Source organism: Bufo gargarizans, chromosome 1 (assembly GCF_014858855.1).
Source record: "Bufo gargarizans isolate SCDJY-AF-19 chromosome 1, ASM1485885v1, whole genome shotgun sequence".
Lineage (NCBI taxonomy): Eukaryota > Metazoa > Chordata > Amphibia > Anura > Bufonidae > Bufo > Bufo gargarizans.
In genome coordinates, this window is record NC_058080.1 from 140,588,718 (window position 1) to 140,607,689 (window position 18,972).

The 18,972-nt window shown below is 42.6% G+C and overlaps 1 protein-coding gene across 1 annotated transcript in view; it reads right to left on the reverse strand.

Moving 5' to 3' along the window:
• The window catches only part of LOC122941666 (sec1 family domain-containing protein 2-like), a 554,683-nt gene that overhangs the window by 12,601 nt on the left and 523,110 nt on the right, over nucleotides 1-18,972 (reverse strand). Inside the window, exon 8 of the mRNA XM_044299083.1 lies at nucleotides 10,991-11,110. Within this exon, the coding sequence (XP_044155018.1) occupies nucleotides 10,991-11,110 (120 nt within the window). The remainder of the gene's footprint in view (nucleotides 1-10,990; nucleotides 11,111-18,972) is intronic.

Below are 18,972 nucleotides of genomic sequence, written 5' to 3' on the forward strand. Positions count from 1 at the left end.
CAATCTATTTACCCCTGACAGAAATTTTAACATCTATTTCCAGTCGCTACTGAATATTCAGATGAAAAATACTACCACTGAGTCAACAGCCGGAAATCTTTGCTTGTAGCATTCGCGACAACAATTTTACAGCTACATATGTAGGATAATTTCAACTCAATTTAATTTGTACTCTTGAAGACACTTCACTGCACATCCAGGTATCTTCCTCAACTTAACAGAAAGCCAGGGAAATTTCACAGCGATCACTCTATGTGGGTAATTCATTCACCATCTGTGCTTTTCAATGCCATAATAGCTTGCGTGTCAGGGGTCTCAGACAAAGCCACAGGTGGAAGTCTTTGCTACAGGACTATTGAGGGAGAAATTTAGAAAGAGATGTTAGCACAGGACATTGCTGGCGTGTTAAATCCAGTTTGATTCATTTAGAAATATAAACATCGCTATGGGATTTTGCACTAAACCCCAAATGAGGAAAAATAAATCACAGCAAATGGAGTTCTGAATGGATAAAAATACTTTGTGGAGTTCTGATAAACTTTAAAATGAAGAAGTTAACCAGCGTCATTACAAGGTACATCAATTTATTCAGGATTTATGATGGATTCTGCAGTGGCGGCTCCTAACCGATCCTCCGACGTGAACAGAGTCTTAGAGATGATCTGTTGTCCCCCTTATAATTACTTCATTTGGGAGAATATAGAGATCTGTAAAGGGAACCTGTAGCCTCCAAATGCACATTAATCCTCTATTATTACCTTAAAGGTGTTTTTTTATCTTGTTTCTAAATTTGGTTTTGTCTTTGCTCTCTGATGCGCCCAATCATCAAAAAAAGACTTTTGTTCCCCCACAGGCGGTATGTAAATTGGTCTTGAAGTCAAGGGGGTAGCGGCTTTCTCGCCTGAATTCAAGCTCGCCGCACCCCCTTCACCCCCATTTTATGGATGGCCCTGGTTTTCCAGCCAGAATGTACTTGTTTTCAGCGGCTCAATGCACGGGTGCAGGTTCATGTGCCTGCGTATTGAGCCACTGAAAGCAAGTACCAGCAGCAGGGAACAATGCGCAACAGCGGGAAAGACGATGACACGGCGCATGTCCAAGACTTGTGGCTGGAATCCGACATGACCAAGAAAACCAGGGTCATCAATCAAATGCTAATGGCCGAGCGGGGGGCACTGCGAGCTTGACTTCAAGCGATAAACCTGTTGACTTCAAGACCCTCATTTACACATCCGCCTGCCGGATAAGACGCATCAGACAGCAAAGACCAAACCAACTTTAGAAACAAGATGAAAACATCTGGAAGGCAATGCCGGCAGTTTAATGTGCCTTTTGTAGGCGACAGGCTCCCTTTAAAACATGGCAAGCATGGTGATGGTTACTATTATTGCCTTGAATCTTAGGTTTGAACCCGACCAAGGACAACATCTTCATGGAGTTTGTATATAACCCCCATGTTTGTGTGTAGGGATGAGCGAATCAACTTCGGATGAAACATCCGAAGTCGATTCGCATAAAACTTTGTTAGACTACTGTACAGAGTGAGCGCTCCGTACAGTATTAGAATGTATTGGCTCCTATTAGCTGAAGTTATTACTTTGCAAAGTCTCGCAAGACATTGGGTAATAACTTTAAAAATGTATTTCTACTGTAAAAAACTTTTTACCGAACTCGTGTTTGGTTCCAAGGTACCACTTGGAACTGAAACCCAGTTTGGTAAAAGTTTTTTTTTTTTACAGTAGAAATGTATTTTATCGCTCCATACAGTATTCTAACAAAGTTTTATGTGAATTGAGTTCGGATGTCTTATCCGAAGTTGATTTGCTCATCCCCATTTGTGTGGGTTGCCTCTGAATGCTCTAGTTTACTCACACTCCAAAAATACACTGCCAGTTTATTGGATCCCATTAAATCGACCCTAGTGTGGGTGGAAATTAGATTGTGAGCCCCCCCTGTGGCCATGTAAAGGTGCCAGTCAGTGTAGTGCTGTAGAATACATCAGTACTATGTAAGGAAAAGAATATCTAAATGTGGTCATGTAGAGTTCATTAAACGTGTCTGGTCAAGTGAGTGCTGCTACCTTTAGAGCTACAATATGAGGTACATTTTGTTTTCTGCAGCCTTATCTGCTTTGAACAGACCCTCCCCCATCTACATTAAAGAGAGTCTGTCACCAGGAAATGTAACCAGGCACAATGTATTGTAGGGCTAGCTAAGCTGAATGTAAGGATGTTTTTCTCTTAGTGATATGTTGCTTCAATCTAGAGAAAAAGTACTTTTAAGGGTCCATTCACACGTCCGCAATTCTGTTCCGCATTTTGCGGAACGGAATTGCGAACTCATTCATCCGCACTTCCGGGTCCGCAATAACGTTCCCGTTCCTCAATAAGTTTGTATATCTAGTGATATCTCCACCATTTTGAAGAAATCCATTCTCTCTAAATGACGTTTAGAGTACATATGGAGTAGAAAAAAACTGATATAATGAAGAGGGACATTCTGATCTGACCTCAACATCATTAAAGGGAATCTGTCACCTGCTTTTACCATTTTAAGCTGGCACCATCGCTATGTTGATAAAGTACCTTATTTCCAGCAGTCTTCTTTTTACTTTATTTAGTTTTGTAGTTTTGATATAAAAGCGCTTTTTATGTTATGCTAAGGTGCCAAGGTGCCCAGAGGGGCGTTTTTTTCAGTCTCCGGTGCCCAGTGACGCCCCCCTGCAGTGCCCAAGAACGCCTCCTGATCATCAAATAACCTCCCACAGCCCCGGCAAACGGTTCTGCCCCCTCCCCACGTGATAGTTTACCTTATAGAAATGCCCCATCCTTCTTCCTGTCTGCGGCCAGAAAACTCGCGCAGGCGCAATACCGCCTGCGGCCTGCACGATCATCAACCTCTTGAGGGCAACAGCTTCACAATCCTCACTGGGCATGCGCCGAGCCCAGTGATGTAACCTGAGCGCTGTTGCCCTCAGGACGTTGATGATTGCGCAGGCGCAGGCCGCAGGCGGCACTGCGCCTGCGCGAGTTTTCTGGCCGCAGACAGGAAGAAGGATGGGGCATTTCTATAAGGTAGACTATCACGTGGGGAGGGGGCAGAACCGTTTGCCGGGCTGTGGAAGGTTATTTGATGATCAGGAGGCGTTCTTGGGCACTGGGCACCGGAGAGTGAGAAAAAACGCCCCTCTGGGCACCTTGGAGCCTCATTAGCATAACATAAATCGCTTTTACATCAAAACTACAAAACAAAATAAAGTAGAAAAGAAGACTGCTGGAAATAAGGTACTTTATCAACATAGCGATGGTGCCAGCTTAAAATGGTAAAAGCAGGTGACAGATTCCCTTTAAATCTGTCTGGGATTACATGAAGAGAGAGAAGGATCTGAACAAGTCTACATCCACAGAAGCTCTGTGGTCAATTCTCCAAAACTGTGTACAAAGGCACCTAGAAGAATTGATGCTGTTCTGAAAGTAAAGAGTGGTCACACCAAATATTGGTTTGATTTAGATTTCACTTCTTTATTTAATTTGCTTTGTTAATTGATTAAAAACAAACTATTAACACTTCTGTTTTTGAAAATATTCTTACTTGGCAGAATTTTCTCACACTTGACAAAGTTTTGCACACTACTGTATATACACAGTCATGAGAAAACAAAGTACACCTTTATTGAATTTTATGGTTTTAGGTATCAGTACATAATGGAAAACAACATCTGGTACTTAGAAGGTCTTAAAATTAGGTAACTACAAACTCAGATGCACAACACGTGACAAATTACACCCTGTCATTATTCAACAAAAACTAGGCCAAAATGCAGAAGCTGTGTGAAAACCGAAGTACACCCTTACTGCTTTCGTTGGAATTAAGAGGGTAAGTAGCAGCTAGGTGCTGCTAATCAAATACTCTTGATTAACTGATCATCAGCAAGTGTGACTATCTCTATAAAAGCAGAAGCGTTGGCAGTTTGCTGGTCTAGAACATTCAGGAATGTGTTAATACAATGCTGTGAGGGATATCACCCCTCGTGCCCCGACTGACGTCAACTACGTAGAGGCAGCGGGATACGGTATGGTCACTGGTTACCAAGGCGTGATGTTACACCCTCCTGGAGGAGCGGGTAAGGTCAGTCTTGGTACCGTTTTCACAGATTCCTACTGTCCACACGGGCACAGAGAGGCAACAAGCTGAGAGAGCCTTTTCACTGCCCCAGTTAAACAGCGTGTTCTCAGCCCAGAAAGATTTCCACCAGTTTCTTGTTTGATATAAGCTCGTTCCACTAACGGGATTATATAGGGTAAGAAACCAACCCATGGTAGAGTATTATTAGGCCGAAACACAGACCACGGGCCTGTTCATCGTGGCCACAGGGACACAAATATGCATCTGGTTTATGTCTGTGATGGACGGGCGATTCATAATGCCTTATAAATCGCCGGTTCCATGATGTCTAATAATGTGCATTGAACTGCGGAATGGCCTAGACCCCCTGCAGGGAAGTTTTTCCTGTTCCATTAGCTGGGTTCCTGGCTGGCTGAATGGAGGTGAAATATGTAAACAAAGGTGGCCTGCAAGAAGTTCTCTTCCAGTTGGCTGGGCTTTGAAGCAGGGCCCTCCCCCCTATGGAGCTCACTACCACTGCTACCTTTCAGCAGATGGTTGGTGTGGGAACATGGCTGACAGTAAATAATAATCCATATTCCTCGCAAATGCCAAGGAGGAAAATTATCAGCAATGACCTTAGAGAAGCAATTGTTGCTGCCCATCAATCTAGGAAGGGTTACATGGCAATTTTCAAACAATTTTAACTCCATTATTCTACAGTGAGAAAGATCATTCACAAGTGGAATACATTCAGGACAATTGACAATCTTCCCAGTCAATTCAACCCAAAGTAAGAATGTGCAACGCTCTGACACACTGCAAAAAAAAAAACAAGGGCAACATCTACTGTAAGACTCTATAGGCCTCAGTTAGCATGTTAAATGTTCCTAACTAGAGATGAACAAATTTCTTTAAAAATTTGATTCGGCTGATTCGCCGAATTACTTTGCCACAAAGCGCATTTTTTTGTAAGTAGCGGGTGCAATGAAATGTTGTGGCAGGAACTTAAAGGAAATGAGTCATCAGAAAATGACCTATTGTTTAAATCACGTTTTTAAGTTTAACACAATTTTTTAAGAATTTTTGATGGTTATATTTAATTTTCCTTGTCAATATCTATATTTAAACAAAAACTATAAACTCCTGCAGTTTTCACACTGGCCACTAACCCTAATAATGGGCACCACTTCTTGGTCTGTACAGATCACTTTACTGTAGTTATATATTATTCTAATCCTGCCTGTAATGATAAGGAGATATCACCTCAGTGAATAGATAAGACAGGACCCACCATTCACAATAGGTCATATCACAGCTTATCTACTCCCTCCTTATACAATGACCTCTGCACAGGTCACAGAGCATGCCTAGTAATCTCTCCCATAGAAGTCAATGAGGTCATCTTGCCTGAGCCGTTCTTAACAGCATTTACAAAACATTAAAAAACTGCTTTATGGCAGCCCCATGGGCCATAGACACAATGGTCAGGAGGGACCATTGTGTCTATGGCCCACGGGGCTGCCATAAAGCAGTTTTTTTAATGTTTTGTAAATGCTGTTAAGAACAGCTCAGGCAAGATGGCTGCCCCCATAACCATGTTCAGAAATAGAATTAAAAAAATATATATAATCAGAAAATAAAATCAGATTAGAAAAAGGATGTGTGTTACTATCTGGTTTATGTGACAGACAGATAAAGTCACACAGAAAACTATTACTTCAAGTTACTTGTGCTAAAGGTGGTTCTGCAAGCTATTGATTCATTGGGTGTCATTGGGTGTACTTACTGTAGGTGTACTTAGTTTATCACACATGGCTTTTCCATTTTGGCTTTATTTTTGTGGAATAATAATGGCACGGTGGAATCTGTTGTGCGTAGTTCACCTGAGGTTGTCTTTACCTAATGTTAAGACCTTTTAAAGACTAGTTGTTTTTTTTACTATGTCCTGATATGTAAAACCATAGAATTCAAAGAGGGTGCAGATAGATAGATATCATATTTTCAATGTTTGCATGTGTCTTTGTGCATAATGCATTGTGCAGCTACTTGAAGTCCTTGTTTGAGTTTGCATTGCAGTCAGTCATGGTAGCATGCACCTGAACTCCCTTTTTATACAGAGTTTGGCGGTGCTGTTCTAACTTTCTCTCTTATTGTCTTGCCCTCCTGCCCATCCCCCCAGGACTTTTTATAACAATATCTCCTAGCTGAATTCTACATTGCCCTGCATTTTGTAGGCCAAAGCCCAATAGAGGCAAGATTGTCAGTGTAGGTCCAGTCTGTTAGAAGCCACCTTGTCGCTGGTAGATGGGCCCAACACACTTTTGATCAAAAATGAGCACAAAGAGCTTCTAATTTGCATATAGTAGGTATAGCAGTAATACAGTTTACATGTATTATATTTTCAATGTTTGCATATGTCTTGTGCATAAAGCAGTGTGCTGATACTTGTAGTCCTTGTTTGCTTTTGTATTGCAGCCATGGTAGCGTGCACCTGAACTTCCTTTATACATAGTTTGAAGGTGCTGGTTTAACTCTCTTTTGCATTATATATATATATATATATATATATACATACATCTACCTATCTATCTGGTTACATGACTAAGTTTGGTGAATAGCCAGCCAATTCCACTGCAGAACATCAAAAAGAATGCATATTTGCAGATAAATATCTTATTTAATATGTCATGGCTTCAATGTAAAATTGAACTGTATAATCCTTGCCAGAGGGCACGCAAATTACCAGCTTATTACATGTGCAGATTATATGCATTCTTAATAAGGAAATATAACCTTGTAATGTACAATCTGAAATAGATCCAGGAGTGATGGGAACACCTTTTTTTCCCTCTCCATGCTAATATTAAAACCAGTTTCTGTCCCCTAATTTGCATCTGGGATCATTACATGGGTCAATGAAAATAAGGCTAAGTTTGTGGCATATACGAGTGTCGTGGAATCTCCAGACATTTCCATCTAATGCGTCTACAGACTTCAATGGCCAAACATGCCAAAACACATCAGGCGTAATAACGCTTGTTAGCAACGATCTGGCAGTGTAATACTGCCGCCAATTACCCGATGAAGGAGCAGCCACTTGTTTATTGTGCAATTGGAATTTTTTTTTATGATTGGAATCTTTCTTTTATGATCTTTAAAAATCATCATAGTGCTGTCTAATCCGGATCTGCTGCCAGCATCAGTTTGGGGACGAGTGATGGCATTAACGATCGCTCCACTCCATACTCTGGAGCAGATCTCCCACGAGCAGGCGATTGCCAGGAAGGAGTGCTTCCTTCCGGACAATTACTTGGATTATCCACTCATCTAATATAAGCTTTAGCGGCCAGTACGAAAACTGCATTTTTTTTTTTTATATAGATATTGACATGGAAAATTAAAAATAACATTTTACCAAAATTTCTTTAAAAATATGTTAAGCTTAAAAAGGTGATTTAAACAATAGGTCATTTTCTGGTGACATGTGTCCTAAGTGAGACTTTTTCCTTGGTAAACGTCCAAACAAAGAGGAAGTCAAAGAGCCAGGACAGGAAGTAGTATACGTGGCGAGGCTTCAAAAAACGATAACCATAAAAAGCATCCATTCAGTGTTTTTGTTGAAAAAAAAAAAAACTACATAGAAAATACACATATACGTTTTAGAATATGTGATAAACAATTTGATAGAAGTGTCCCTTTAGGATTTTTGGTGGTCACAAGGCTTGGGTGCAAGACCATCCAAATAGACAAAGAACCATATCCCAACTTAGATTTGAACATGCATAATTGTATGTTCCTACAAGAAATGACCACCCTTCCGCCAATGAAATAAACATGATTAATCGGTCACTATATATTAGTATTATTTGAGCACTGTATGGTAGAGTCAGGAGAAATACGTATATCATGTGGTGGGCTTGCATGAATGTGTACTTCAATGAAATGGTGGTGGGACAAAAACCTTTACAATCTTTTAAACTGATAACATTTTCTAAAAGAGGATATTAAAACAAGAAAAGACAAGTCTTTCATGGGAATGAGAGAGATAAGAAGAGCAAAGATCAGAAAACCTCGTCAATGCATTAATCATTTGGTTGCCCATGTCATATCTTGTCTGAGCCGTACTTAGCGCATATTGCAGAAGCGACAGGTGTCATCCCCACATTATGTGCAGATAAAATATGGACCTGTAAAATAACCACCTTCCATGTAAAGACAGGCTTATCTAGATTCCCTGCTGCATCAAATAAGGGAGAAAACTGCATACATTCCTGATAAGGCTAATGGGCTTTCCTATCTCAAAATGGAATAAGAGCATTAATACATATCTAGTTAATTCCATTAAACCATAGCATGGGCTAAGCTCATAGCCAGAAATAATGACTAAAATAAGCTTCACTCTTCAATCACAGAGTGATCCGAAAATTTCTTGACACCAAGGGCAGAGGTGTGAAAGTGTCACGGGCAGAGACATCTGAAAAAGCAACATTTTGCTAAACCTATTCAATCATGGGGATTAGGAATGGAGTACTTCTATTTTTACTCCATGGAATTACACCAATCCTTAAATTAGTAGCTTCTATCTACACTTAGATTTGTCACAAATGTCTTCTATGGAATTCATAAAACAGAAAAATGTTTCCAGCTTCTAATCCCATCAGGGATGTGAGGAGGAACCCTCCTCCCCCCAGAGCTCAGGTCCATTTTAGCGATTAACATAGTCAAAGGGATTATGCATGATTTGCCAGGGAACATGACGGTCTTTAAACACGGTAAACTTGTACAGAACAGATACAACATAAACGTCCCTTTACACGGCTCAACCGAGCAGAAGATTGTTGGGTAGGAAGTGTTCCTTCCCGGCAATTGTCTGCTCGTTAGTGAAGGAGACCACTCCATTGAAATGCAGCAATCTCCTCCACAGTATGGAGAGGAGCAATAACTATTGACATTGCTCGCCCTCATAGAGAATTGTTGTTTCCGGCAGCAGAGTGCCGTTTGGATGGCTCGTTCTGCTGCCGGCAAACAATGATTTAGATGTCCGCACCAAGGATCCTGTTATTGATGAACAAGCATTTCACTCAATTATCGGGCAATCGGTAGCACCTTTACACTGCCAGATCTCTTACAAATATGTGACAGATTGTAAATATTCCCTTTTCAGGTGATCAAGCACTCTAGCATTAAAGGAAGCTCTAGAGTTGGACATATCATCCTCATAGGTCACATTTCCCTTCTTATCTATAGAGAATGCTGGGAGGGACAAGAAAGCACTGAACTGGGGTGAAGGGAGTGGTGGGGTGAACAAACAACAAGTAAGAGGTCCCATTCTGCTCTCCAGTAGATAAGCTGCCACTAGAAGTGTCTGACAGCAGCTTTCTCCGCTCCCACCATTGAAAACCGAGAGTATATGCGTATGGGGTAGTTGGGGAAGATAGTGGTCATCCAAACAAGCAAGTAGCCAATGGCTATTGAAGGTGTATGGGCACCATTAGAATAGAATTGTATGACCACACTAGCCAAGGGCTCATGTACATGACCGTAGTTTCTTTCTTTAATTTTTTGGGATGTGGACCCATTCACTTCAATGGGGCTGCAAAAGAGGCGGACAGCACACCATGTGTTCTCCGTATCTGTATGTCCGTTCCGCAGCCCAGCAAAAAATAGAACATGTCCTATTCTTGTTCATTTTGCAGACAAGCATGAGACATTTCTAAAGAAGTAAAAAAAAAAAAAAACGGTGGCATGCACTTGGTCGGGATCCGTGTTTTGCAGATCTGCAATTTATGGACTGCAAAACACTTACAGCAGTGTGCATGAGCCCTAATACAAATCTGGAAGCATAAGTGTTGTGCCTTTTCAAAAAGAAGCAGATTCGGTTTCTCTAACCCCAAGTGATCAGTGATAGCCAGTATTGCATAAAAAAATCATACAGGACAATAGACGTGTAAATATTTCAAGTCATAGTATAGTGGCCTGAAATGCGTCCTGTTAGTTTTATCTTGTTGGGTTTCATGCGAATTTTAAGAAAGACGTGATGTTGTGCAGTATTGCCTCTTCAGTTTATGTGCTTCCCTGCATCTCAGCACATCCATGCATTGATGCTGGACAGTTTGCACTTATTATGTCAGGAGAAGCCACGTCAGGAGATGACTGCAGTAACTGGGTTCCATGTTATCCAGGTGTTCAGCATGTACTGTACATGTGAACAAACAACACTTTTTTCCCCAGCATTCTAGTTAAAGGGGTATTCCAGTTGTTCAAAGTTATCCCCTATCCTGTGGATAACTATTAGAACAGTGGGGGTCCTACCATTGGGACCCCCACCAATCACAAGAACAGGGGCCCAGTACCCCATCCACTGAAATGTACTGAAATGTGCGTGGCCGCTCCATTCATTTCTATGGGCGTTCCGGAGATAGCCAAGTACAGCACTCTACTATCTCCAGAATTCCCATAGAAATGAATGGAGGTTGTTTACCTCACAGAGACAGGAATCGAAATATAAACTACACTACCATGTTACATAGCTTTTGCATAAATATGTGTAATAATGATGACCTATCCTCAGAATGGGTCATCAATACCTGATCGGTGGGGGTCCTTCCCTCGGCACCCCCATGATTAACTGTTTGAAGAGACCGCGGCAATCCAGTGAGCGCTGCAGCTTCTTCCAAGGCCAGTGACCTGAACTGAATGGGGCTGAGCTGCAATACGCTTCGAGGAGAACTTGGGCTATCTGGAGCACTGAAGCCTCTTCAAACTGGTGGGGCTGCGGGTGTTGGAACCCCACTGATCAGGTATTAAAAAGGTCATCAGTATTAAGCACCTGGAAAACCCCTTTAAGCATTATATAATTTACATGCTATTGATATAATAGTACCTGAACACCAGGTTTAAGAGTCGATACAAGGTCTTTAACCATCCGGACTTCTGAAACAGTGACACCACCAATCACAAACAGGATCAAGAGAGAAGAGTCCCCGGGATGTGGTCGGCTCACCTGGAGAGATATCAGAAACAACAGGATCTTTAATTACCTGAACAGACAAGCACCAAAAAAAAAGTTCTTAACATTACTCCATATATTCAGTTATCATATAAATGGCCATTAGTGAATGTAGCCAAGCCAACAACACTCTGGTTGCCAACTTCAGGACAATTAATTTAAAGCAACTGTCCAGTCAGGCGCTAATAAACGATAGGTAAATTGGCATCTACAGGGGATGATAAAGCTATTAACTTTCCTTAGATCTTGATCCTTGCTACATTTTAGTTCTGCTCCCTTAGAGCAGAGCTGTGACCACAGTTTAGCTACAGTGCCTACAGAAAGTCTGAGCTAGTCTGAGACACACCTCCTCTCTCATCATTAGCTCATGCTGCAGCTAAGCAGCAGTCTGAATTACTTAGGCTACTTTCACACTTGCGTTCGGCGCGGATCTGTCTGGTATCTGCACAGACGGATCCGCACCTATAATGCAAACGATGGTATCCGTTCAGAACAGCTGAACTGCATAACAGTTCATACGTAGCCTGCATAACAGCTTTTTCAGATCGGAGTTTTCAAGATCGTGAAAACTTAGATCCAACAGTATATTCTAACACAGAGGCGTTCCCATGGTGATGGGGACGCTTCAAGTTAGAATATACTAAGAACTGTGTACATGACTGCCCCCTGCTGCCTGGCACCACCCGATCTCTTACAGGGGGCTGTGATCCGCACAATTAACCCCTCAGGCCCCCCTCCCTCCCTCCCCAGTATTAGCATTGGTGGCCAGTGCGCCCCCCCTCCCTCCCCAGTATTAGCATTGGTGGCCAGTGCGACCCCCCCCTCCCTCCCTCCCCAGTATTAAAAGCATTGGTGGCAGTGGCCACAGGCTAACAACCCCCCTCCCCCCCACCATTGGTGGCAGCGGAGCGGCATTTCCAATCGGAGTCCCAGTTATCGCTGGGGCTCCGATCGGTTACCATGGCAGCCAATCCTTTCTGAATGAGAATACACTAACAGACCCTATTCTGCACTGATTTAATCCACAAAGAAGGGGTTGTCTGTGACTTTAATTATCGGCCATCACAGCATGGTGTACTCCCGCCTATAAGCTGAAGAAAGGAGCTGCCTGGTCCTGCAGCTTTAATTGAAGTGCCTCTTCTTTCTGTGGTGATTATGTATTGATAGCTTATCCTAAAGATAGGCCATTAATAAAACATTTCAGACAACCCCTTTAAGAATATCGAACACAATTCTGGCAAATGGGTTTATATGTATTTTAATTTAAAGGGTGTCTGTCAGCATTACTGACCATGGTAAACTGCTGACAGCAATAACCAAGGGCTGGGGAGAGTAGGGCAAACCTTTTGTGGAGCATTTATTATCAAAAGTAGTGTGAATATGAACCTTTATTCTGCCAGGTTCTACTGCTGTAAATGCCTTGGAGGCAGAACTTAACTATAAACTGCTCAGTAGCAGGCTGCGACGGGAATAAGCCTCCTCAGCATTGCAGGTGGCGATGGGGAGGCTTGTTCCCGTCGTGGCCTGGTATTGGCTGAGCCCCCCCCCCCACGGAGGTGCAGCAGCGGCTGTGCCGGTATGAGAAGCGCCATGAGTGCCACGAAGTGAAATAAGCATAACCTCTGTGATGGGGCCGGGCATATGGGGTGCATTATAGAACTTGGATAACCCCTTTAATGCAGAGGAGAAAAAGCACTTCTTGTAGGAGCAGAATCTAGCAGAATAAAACTTCATATTCTCACTACTCATGATAATAACAGCTCCACACTATGTATGTATGTCCTGCTTTCTCCAGCCACTACCTAGTGCTGTCAGTAGTTTAGCATGGTCAAAACTGCTGATAGGCACCTTTTAATAGTGTTTCTTTAATTGATTGATGCCTGAAGTCAATGGTCACAAGAAAAAACACTGTAGAAAAATATGCACACTGCCTTCCCCCTATGAGTTTTGGCATCAAAAGATCACTTTCCTGATTGAAGACAAATGCAGTCATTTACTGCAATTATGTGCAATTCAATATAGTCATTTGCTCTCATCACCGTACAGCAATAAATTAGGAAATTGAACAAGAAATGGTTGGGCTGTCCTATTCCTTGACATGGCTTTGCTGAAGCTCAGTGCTGAAAGTTGGTGCTACTGTATTCTTTTAATGCCAGCCTGGTATTTATCATACACATACAACACACTACACACGTTATGTTTCGTATTTGTTCTGAAAGACAGCGTGATTCTGGCAGGATAAAAGATGCAATAGCATAAGAACTGTGCCTATTATGTCTTCACACATGATGAACACTTATGGAGAGATTTTCATCTGAATGGCTAGAGAAGAGGTACACTCATTTCTACAACGATTACTACAACAATTACTGACAGGGTCATTGACAAGATATTGATTATTCTATAGGCAGTAGGAGTTGAACCACTTTGTCATCCAGACTTGGCTTGGCACTACTCCTAAGGGCTCATGCACACAAATGTATTTTTGGTCCTCTTGGTATGGTTTCTGGTTGACAGCTGACCCATTGATGGTCAAGAGACACTAGTGTATAACACTGAAGGAACAAGCAAATCGTAGTCAGTAACAGACTGAGGTCAGAGTTGGCGGAATTTGTGAAAGTCCAAAGAACAATTCACAATCAGAGCAGGAAGCTCAGCGTCAACACGGAGATCAGGCAAAGGTCAGGTTGGGCAGCAAAGAGTCGAAATCCAAAATACGGAAGACGGTACATGGGTAATCCAAAAAAAGTGAATTCTGCACCTCTGCTGGACTCTACTAAGTAGAAATATTGCACAGGCACCCTCCACTGGGGAAGGGTGCCTTATGTACCATAGCAAAATATGCCATAAGCTAGTGTAAATTAGGGTGTGCCCACTCTGGCCTTTCAAGAACCTGAGAGCGAGCACAAGTGCACCGTACAGGCAGAGGAAATCCAGACACTAGGAGGCAGGCCACAGCCTGCATGGAGTGGAGAGCGGAGGAGGATTCTGGTAACTTTCCTGACTGGAGATGGAAAAGGGATTCTGGCGGAACCGGACCAACGGACAGCGAGCAGGCAGGTGAGTAAAGCGGTAACTGTGCCTGCCAGGAACAGCAAAGCAGCAGCAGACACAGGATGCCACCATAACAACAAGTCATATTGAAGAAGTGTTGTTCTCTAGGAGTATTGGTTCTAGGGGAGAATATGGTGGCACATGGAGTACCTACAGCTCTGTAAAGTGGTCCACTTTAACGAATAACCAGGAGATCATGTGAGACAGACAAAAAAGTATTCGTATAGGTGGCATAGAAGAATATACAGTATCCACAATTCCAGTCCTTTTTCTGAAGAACAGTCCTATCTGGATTGGATGACCATCAGCCAGGGCTGTAAGATAATGCAATACAGTAAGTCAGTGTTCAAGCTGTGACTGTCCATGATTGTTCCTTGGCTTCTAATCAAATTTAAGGACATGACTCATCCGCACTACTGACTTTACTAGATCACTTCTGTTACATAATGAACACAGACTGCTCCCCTTGTCCAATCTCAGCTTTTTGGCAAAGATATTCATAGCTAGTCAAATACAGGTAATAAAAGTGTGCAGGTCCGGTAAAGAACTGATAGTTTAGCCTTTGGTAAAAAAAAAATTAAAAAAAATCTACTTCTGGGGTCAAACCGATGTAGGATGATGCAATTCTCACCCACACTGAGACACAAATTGAATAATATTATATTAATGGAGTTTTTGTATAATAAAAATAAAAATATTTCTATAATTTTTTTATATAATGCACAGGTGAACTAGTAGGGCAGCATTTCCCTGCTAGGGGTCTGTGGAAAAGCTGACAGACTGGACTTGTGCTTGCTTGCATTGTACATATGTGCGTGCATGGTGCAAAGAAGCCTGGCAGTAACAATAGGAGTTTCACAAACAACATTGTTCAGTGGTGCTACAGACTCCTCTGCCAAATCAGACCTTCAGGACCCAGCACTAGAGATGAGCGAAGTTGTTAAAAATACAATTTGGCTGCTTCACAGAATAAAAAAATTAAAATAAATTGCTTCTTTAAAAGTAGCAGACGCAATGATGGGGAACATCATTGAACCCCTCAGATGCCACATTCATCACTGACCATGGCATCTAAGGTGAATATTAAGGACTTTCAGGGGTTAATCAGCTTAGAAAAATGTATAAATTGTACTTCCCTTGAATCTCGCACAGTGTGTGGTGATGTCATACGTCACTGAGCACAAGATTTTGTGCGAGATCGTCAAGCAAAATGGTTGCAGTGGCCTCTTCTCGCTCAAATGGATGAGGCGAGTATGATTTTTTATTTCTATTTTTACTGGCATTTCAGAAAAAATTGATATCCTCCTTACCACGAAGCAAGAGGAAATTGGGCTTTACGGCGAATTGACTTTTCCCTGAAATTCGAATCGAAGTCCACTTCAGATACTTCGATTCGCTCAACACTAACCAGCACGCAAGGTCCTCCTGACCATTTTTTGGCATCACACACAAGGTCCTGAATCTAAAAAAGATCAGAGCATTGCATACAACATCTGTACACTGACTGGTCAGGACCTGTGTAGTGGGCCCTCACGACAAGAGAAGTCAGAAGCAAGAAGTAAGTCAATACCTGTGATTTTTTATTTATTTTTTGACTGACCTGAAGTCCTTTTCATTTTGTAATCTGATTTAGTGGTCTTGTCAAGGAATTACCTTAATTTGGAGTCTAAATTATTTTAGGGTCTGGATTAACCTCATGACACTGATCTGGGGTCCAAATTCATTTCAGGGTCTGATCTGGGGTCTGAAATAACTTTGAGGTCAGGTCTGGGTTTTGATTAATTTAAAGGTAAGGTTTGTTGTATGAATGAGGTGAGGGACTGGTCTAGGGTCTAACTTAACTCAGAAGCCTGATTTAACCTGACTTCTGGTGTCTAGATAGTTTCACTGTATGGGGTCCTAAAATGTAATTGGCAGGGGTTCCCTGAGATAAGATTTTTTTTTCCAGGGGCTTTACACTGGAAATGACACACCAGTTCATTAGCATGAATGAGCTACATAATGAGCTAGATAGAGACTCAGGTACCCTCAGCAAAATACAGGCTACCATTTACATTAATCAGCATTCTGCCTAAGAAACATGAGACACTGGCTGTTCTAAAACAACCTGAAAGTGGTTAGCACGGTCACCTTGCACTAGTTACATGTAACTAGCAGAGGTCCTGGTTTCAAATCTCTTCGAGGGCAATATATGCAGGCTTCCCCCCATATGTGTGTAGGTCTGCTCTTTGTAGGTACTCCAAATTGATCTCACAATCATGAGATACTTATAGGTTAATTGGCTTTCTATGAAACTGGCCCTAGTGTTTCTGTCTCTGAGATAAGCAATTTGAAGAGAATTTGTCACCAATCGAGACAAACAAATCAATACGTTCATTTAAGGGGTTGTCTGAGTTATGGAAAAAAAAAGATATAGCACTGTAAATCTGATGGTCAGCAATATATAACTAAGCTAAGGAAGTTTTAGGAAAAATAAATAAATCTATTTGCTCATTTCCCTGCTTCTCTTCTGGCCCTTTGTTTACCTGCAATAACAAAAATCTCTGCCCCTCCCCCTGCACTGCTAAGGGAGTGGCTACAAGTGCTGTCCTGAGTGACATGTCTGCCTGCTGGGGGACTCTGCAGCATGTTGTATGTGTAGGACTACAAGTCCCAGCTGTATAATGACACTGCTAAGGGAGTGAATACAAGTGCTGCCCTGAGTGACATGTCTGCCTGCTGGGAGACTCGGCAGTATGTTGTATGTGTAGGACTACAAGTCCCAGCTGTATAATGACACTGCTAAGGGAGTGAATACAAGAGCTGCCCTGAGTGACATGTCTGCCCGCTGGGATACTCAGCAGCATGCCGGCAGGGGGTTAAGAACCCTGGGAGAGAGCAATAAGCAGCAGCCGGCAGTGCAGGGGGGCGTGGCCAGCACAGTGACATCGCCTGTACAGATCTCTCAGGCTTGTGCACGAATATTATCAGAGCAGGGAGAGAAGCTGACATCACAGGTCATGTGACCCTCAGTGAAATCTGAGAAACCAGCCACTGGAGATAAAGTAAGTTAATTGAAAAGCTGTTACATTTGCCCAGTTAGGAACATAGAAAGAATAAAAAGATAACTCTAGGACAACCCTATTAACAAGTTGAGTAGCGAGGGAATGTCCCCACTACTCAAGAGGCTCCCAGAGCCTCCCACTGCTGCTTGATTGCCAGGGTCAGACATCTCACCCAAACCCAGCAATTTTCCCCCTTTGCCAGTGCTCTGAGTAGCGGCCATTGGTTTGAAACATGGGACTGCCAACAATTCTTGACAGCCTAACACGTTCATGTTATGTTCATGTTTATGTACGTAGTTATAATTGTTTCTTCTTCTAGGTGCGGTTATCTTCTGCCTGCTGCAGTGGGTCAAGCTGCCGGTGTTCCATGTGCCTGCTGCCACCTCGCTCCTCTGTTGCAGGCTCTCATTCCAGGTCCTCTGCCTTATGGCCTGCACTCTCGAGCTCCTAAATGGCCAACGTACACTGTCCTATTGCACAGGTCACTTCTGGGTATTTAAGCTGCCCTCAACTAGCGGAATGGGGGGGGGGGGGGGGTTCCTGAGCTTTAGGTTCCTTGCTTGCTAGTGTTCCAGTGAAGGTGTGGTTATCTGTTTGTCTGTCCATGTACCATATCTCTGCCTGCTCATTGACTTTGATCATCCTCTGCCTGCCTGTTACATTTGACTATGCTGCTTTACCACGCACAGCCATCTGTATGTACAAGTAGCTGTGCCAGTGTGAACAATTAAGGGGTCTTGATGAAATGCAGCAGCCCCTTCTTTCTGCTTGGTTCCTAGGGTGTGGAACTACCAACAATCAAACACTGATGGTCTATCCTTATCATTTTGCAAGGGTTTCAGAGGTTGAACTGCCACCAATGAAGCAAAGATGTGTTATGCTAAGATAGGTCATCAATATTTGACTCCCAAAGAAACCCTTGATACATTATGGCCACAATCTCAGAGGCATGGGCAAAACTACCAGAGTAGAAGGCATAGCAGCTGCTTTGGGGCCATCTTGACTGAGAGGTAAAGTGTAAAATACAGTAAAAGTAGAAAACTAAAATTGATTCATTGGAAAGGGCAAAACACAATGGACAATGTGAAGACTAGAGTTGAGCGAACACCTGGATGTTCGGGTTCGAGAAGTTCGGCCGAACATCCCGGAAATGTTCGGGTTCGGGATCCGAACCCGATCCGAACTTCGTCCCGAACCCGAACCCCATTGAAGTCAATGGGGACCCGAACTTTTCGGCACTAAAAAGGCTGTAAAACAGCCCAGGAAAGAGCTAGAGGGCTGCAAAAGGCAGCAACATGTAGGTAAATCCCCTGCAAACAAATGTGGATAGGGAAATGAATTAAAATAAAAATTAAATAAATAAAAATTAACCAAAATCAATTGGAGAGAGGTTCCATAGCAGAGAATCTGGCTTCCCGTCACCCACCACTGGAACAGTCCATTCTCAGATATTTAGGCCCCGGCACCCAGGCAGAGGAGAGAGGTCCCGTAACAGAGAATCTGTCTTCATGTCAGCAGAGAATCAGTCTTCATATCATAGCAGAGAATCAGGCTTCACGTCACCCACCACTGTAAGAGTCAATTTTCATAAATTTAGGCCCAGAACCCAGGCAGAGGAGAAAGGTCCCGTAACAGACAATCTGGCTTCATGTCAGCAGAGAATCAGTCTTCATATCATAGCAGAGAATCAGGCTTCACGTCACCCACCACTGTAAGAGTCAATTTTCATAAATTTAGGCCCAGAACCCAGGCAGAGGA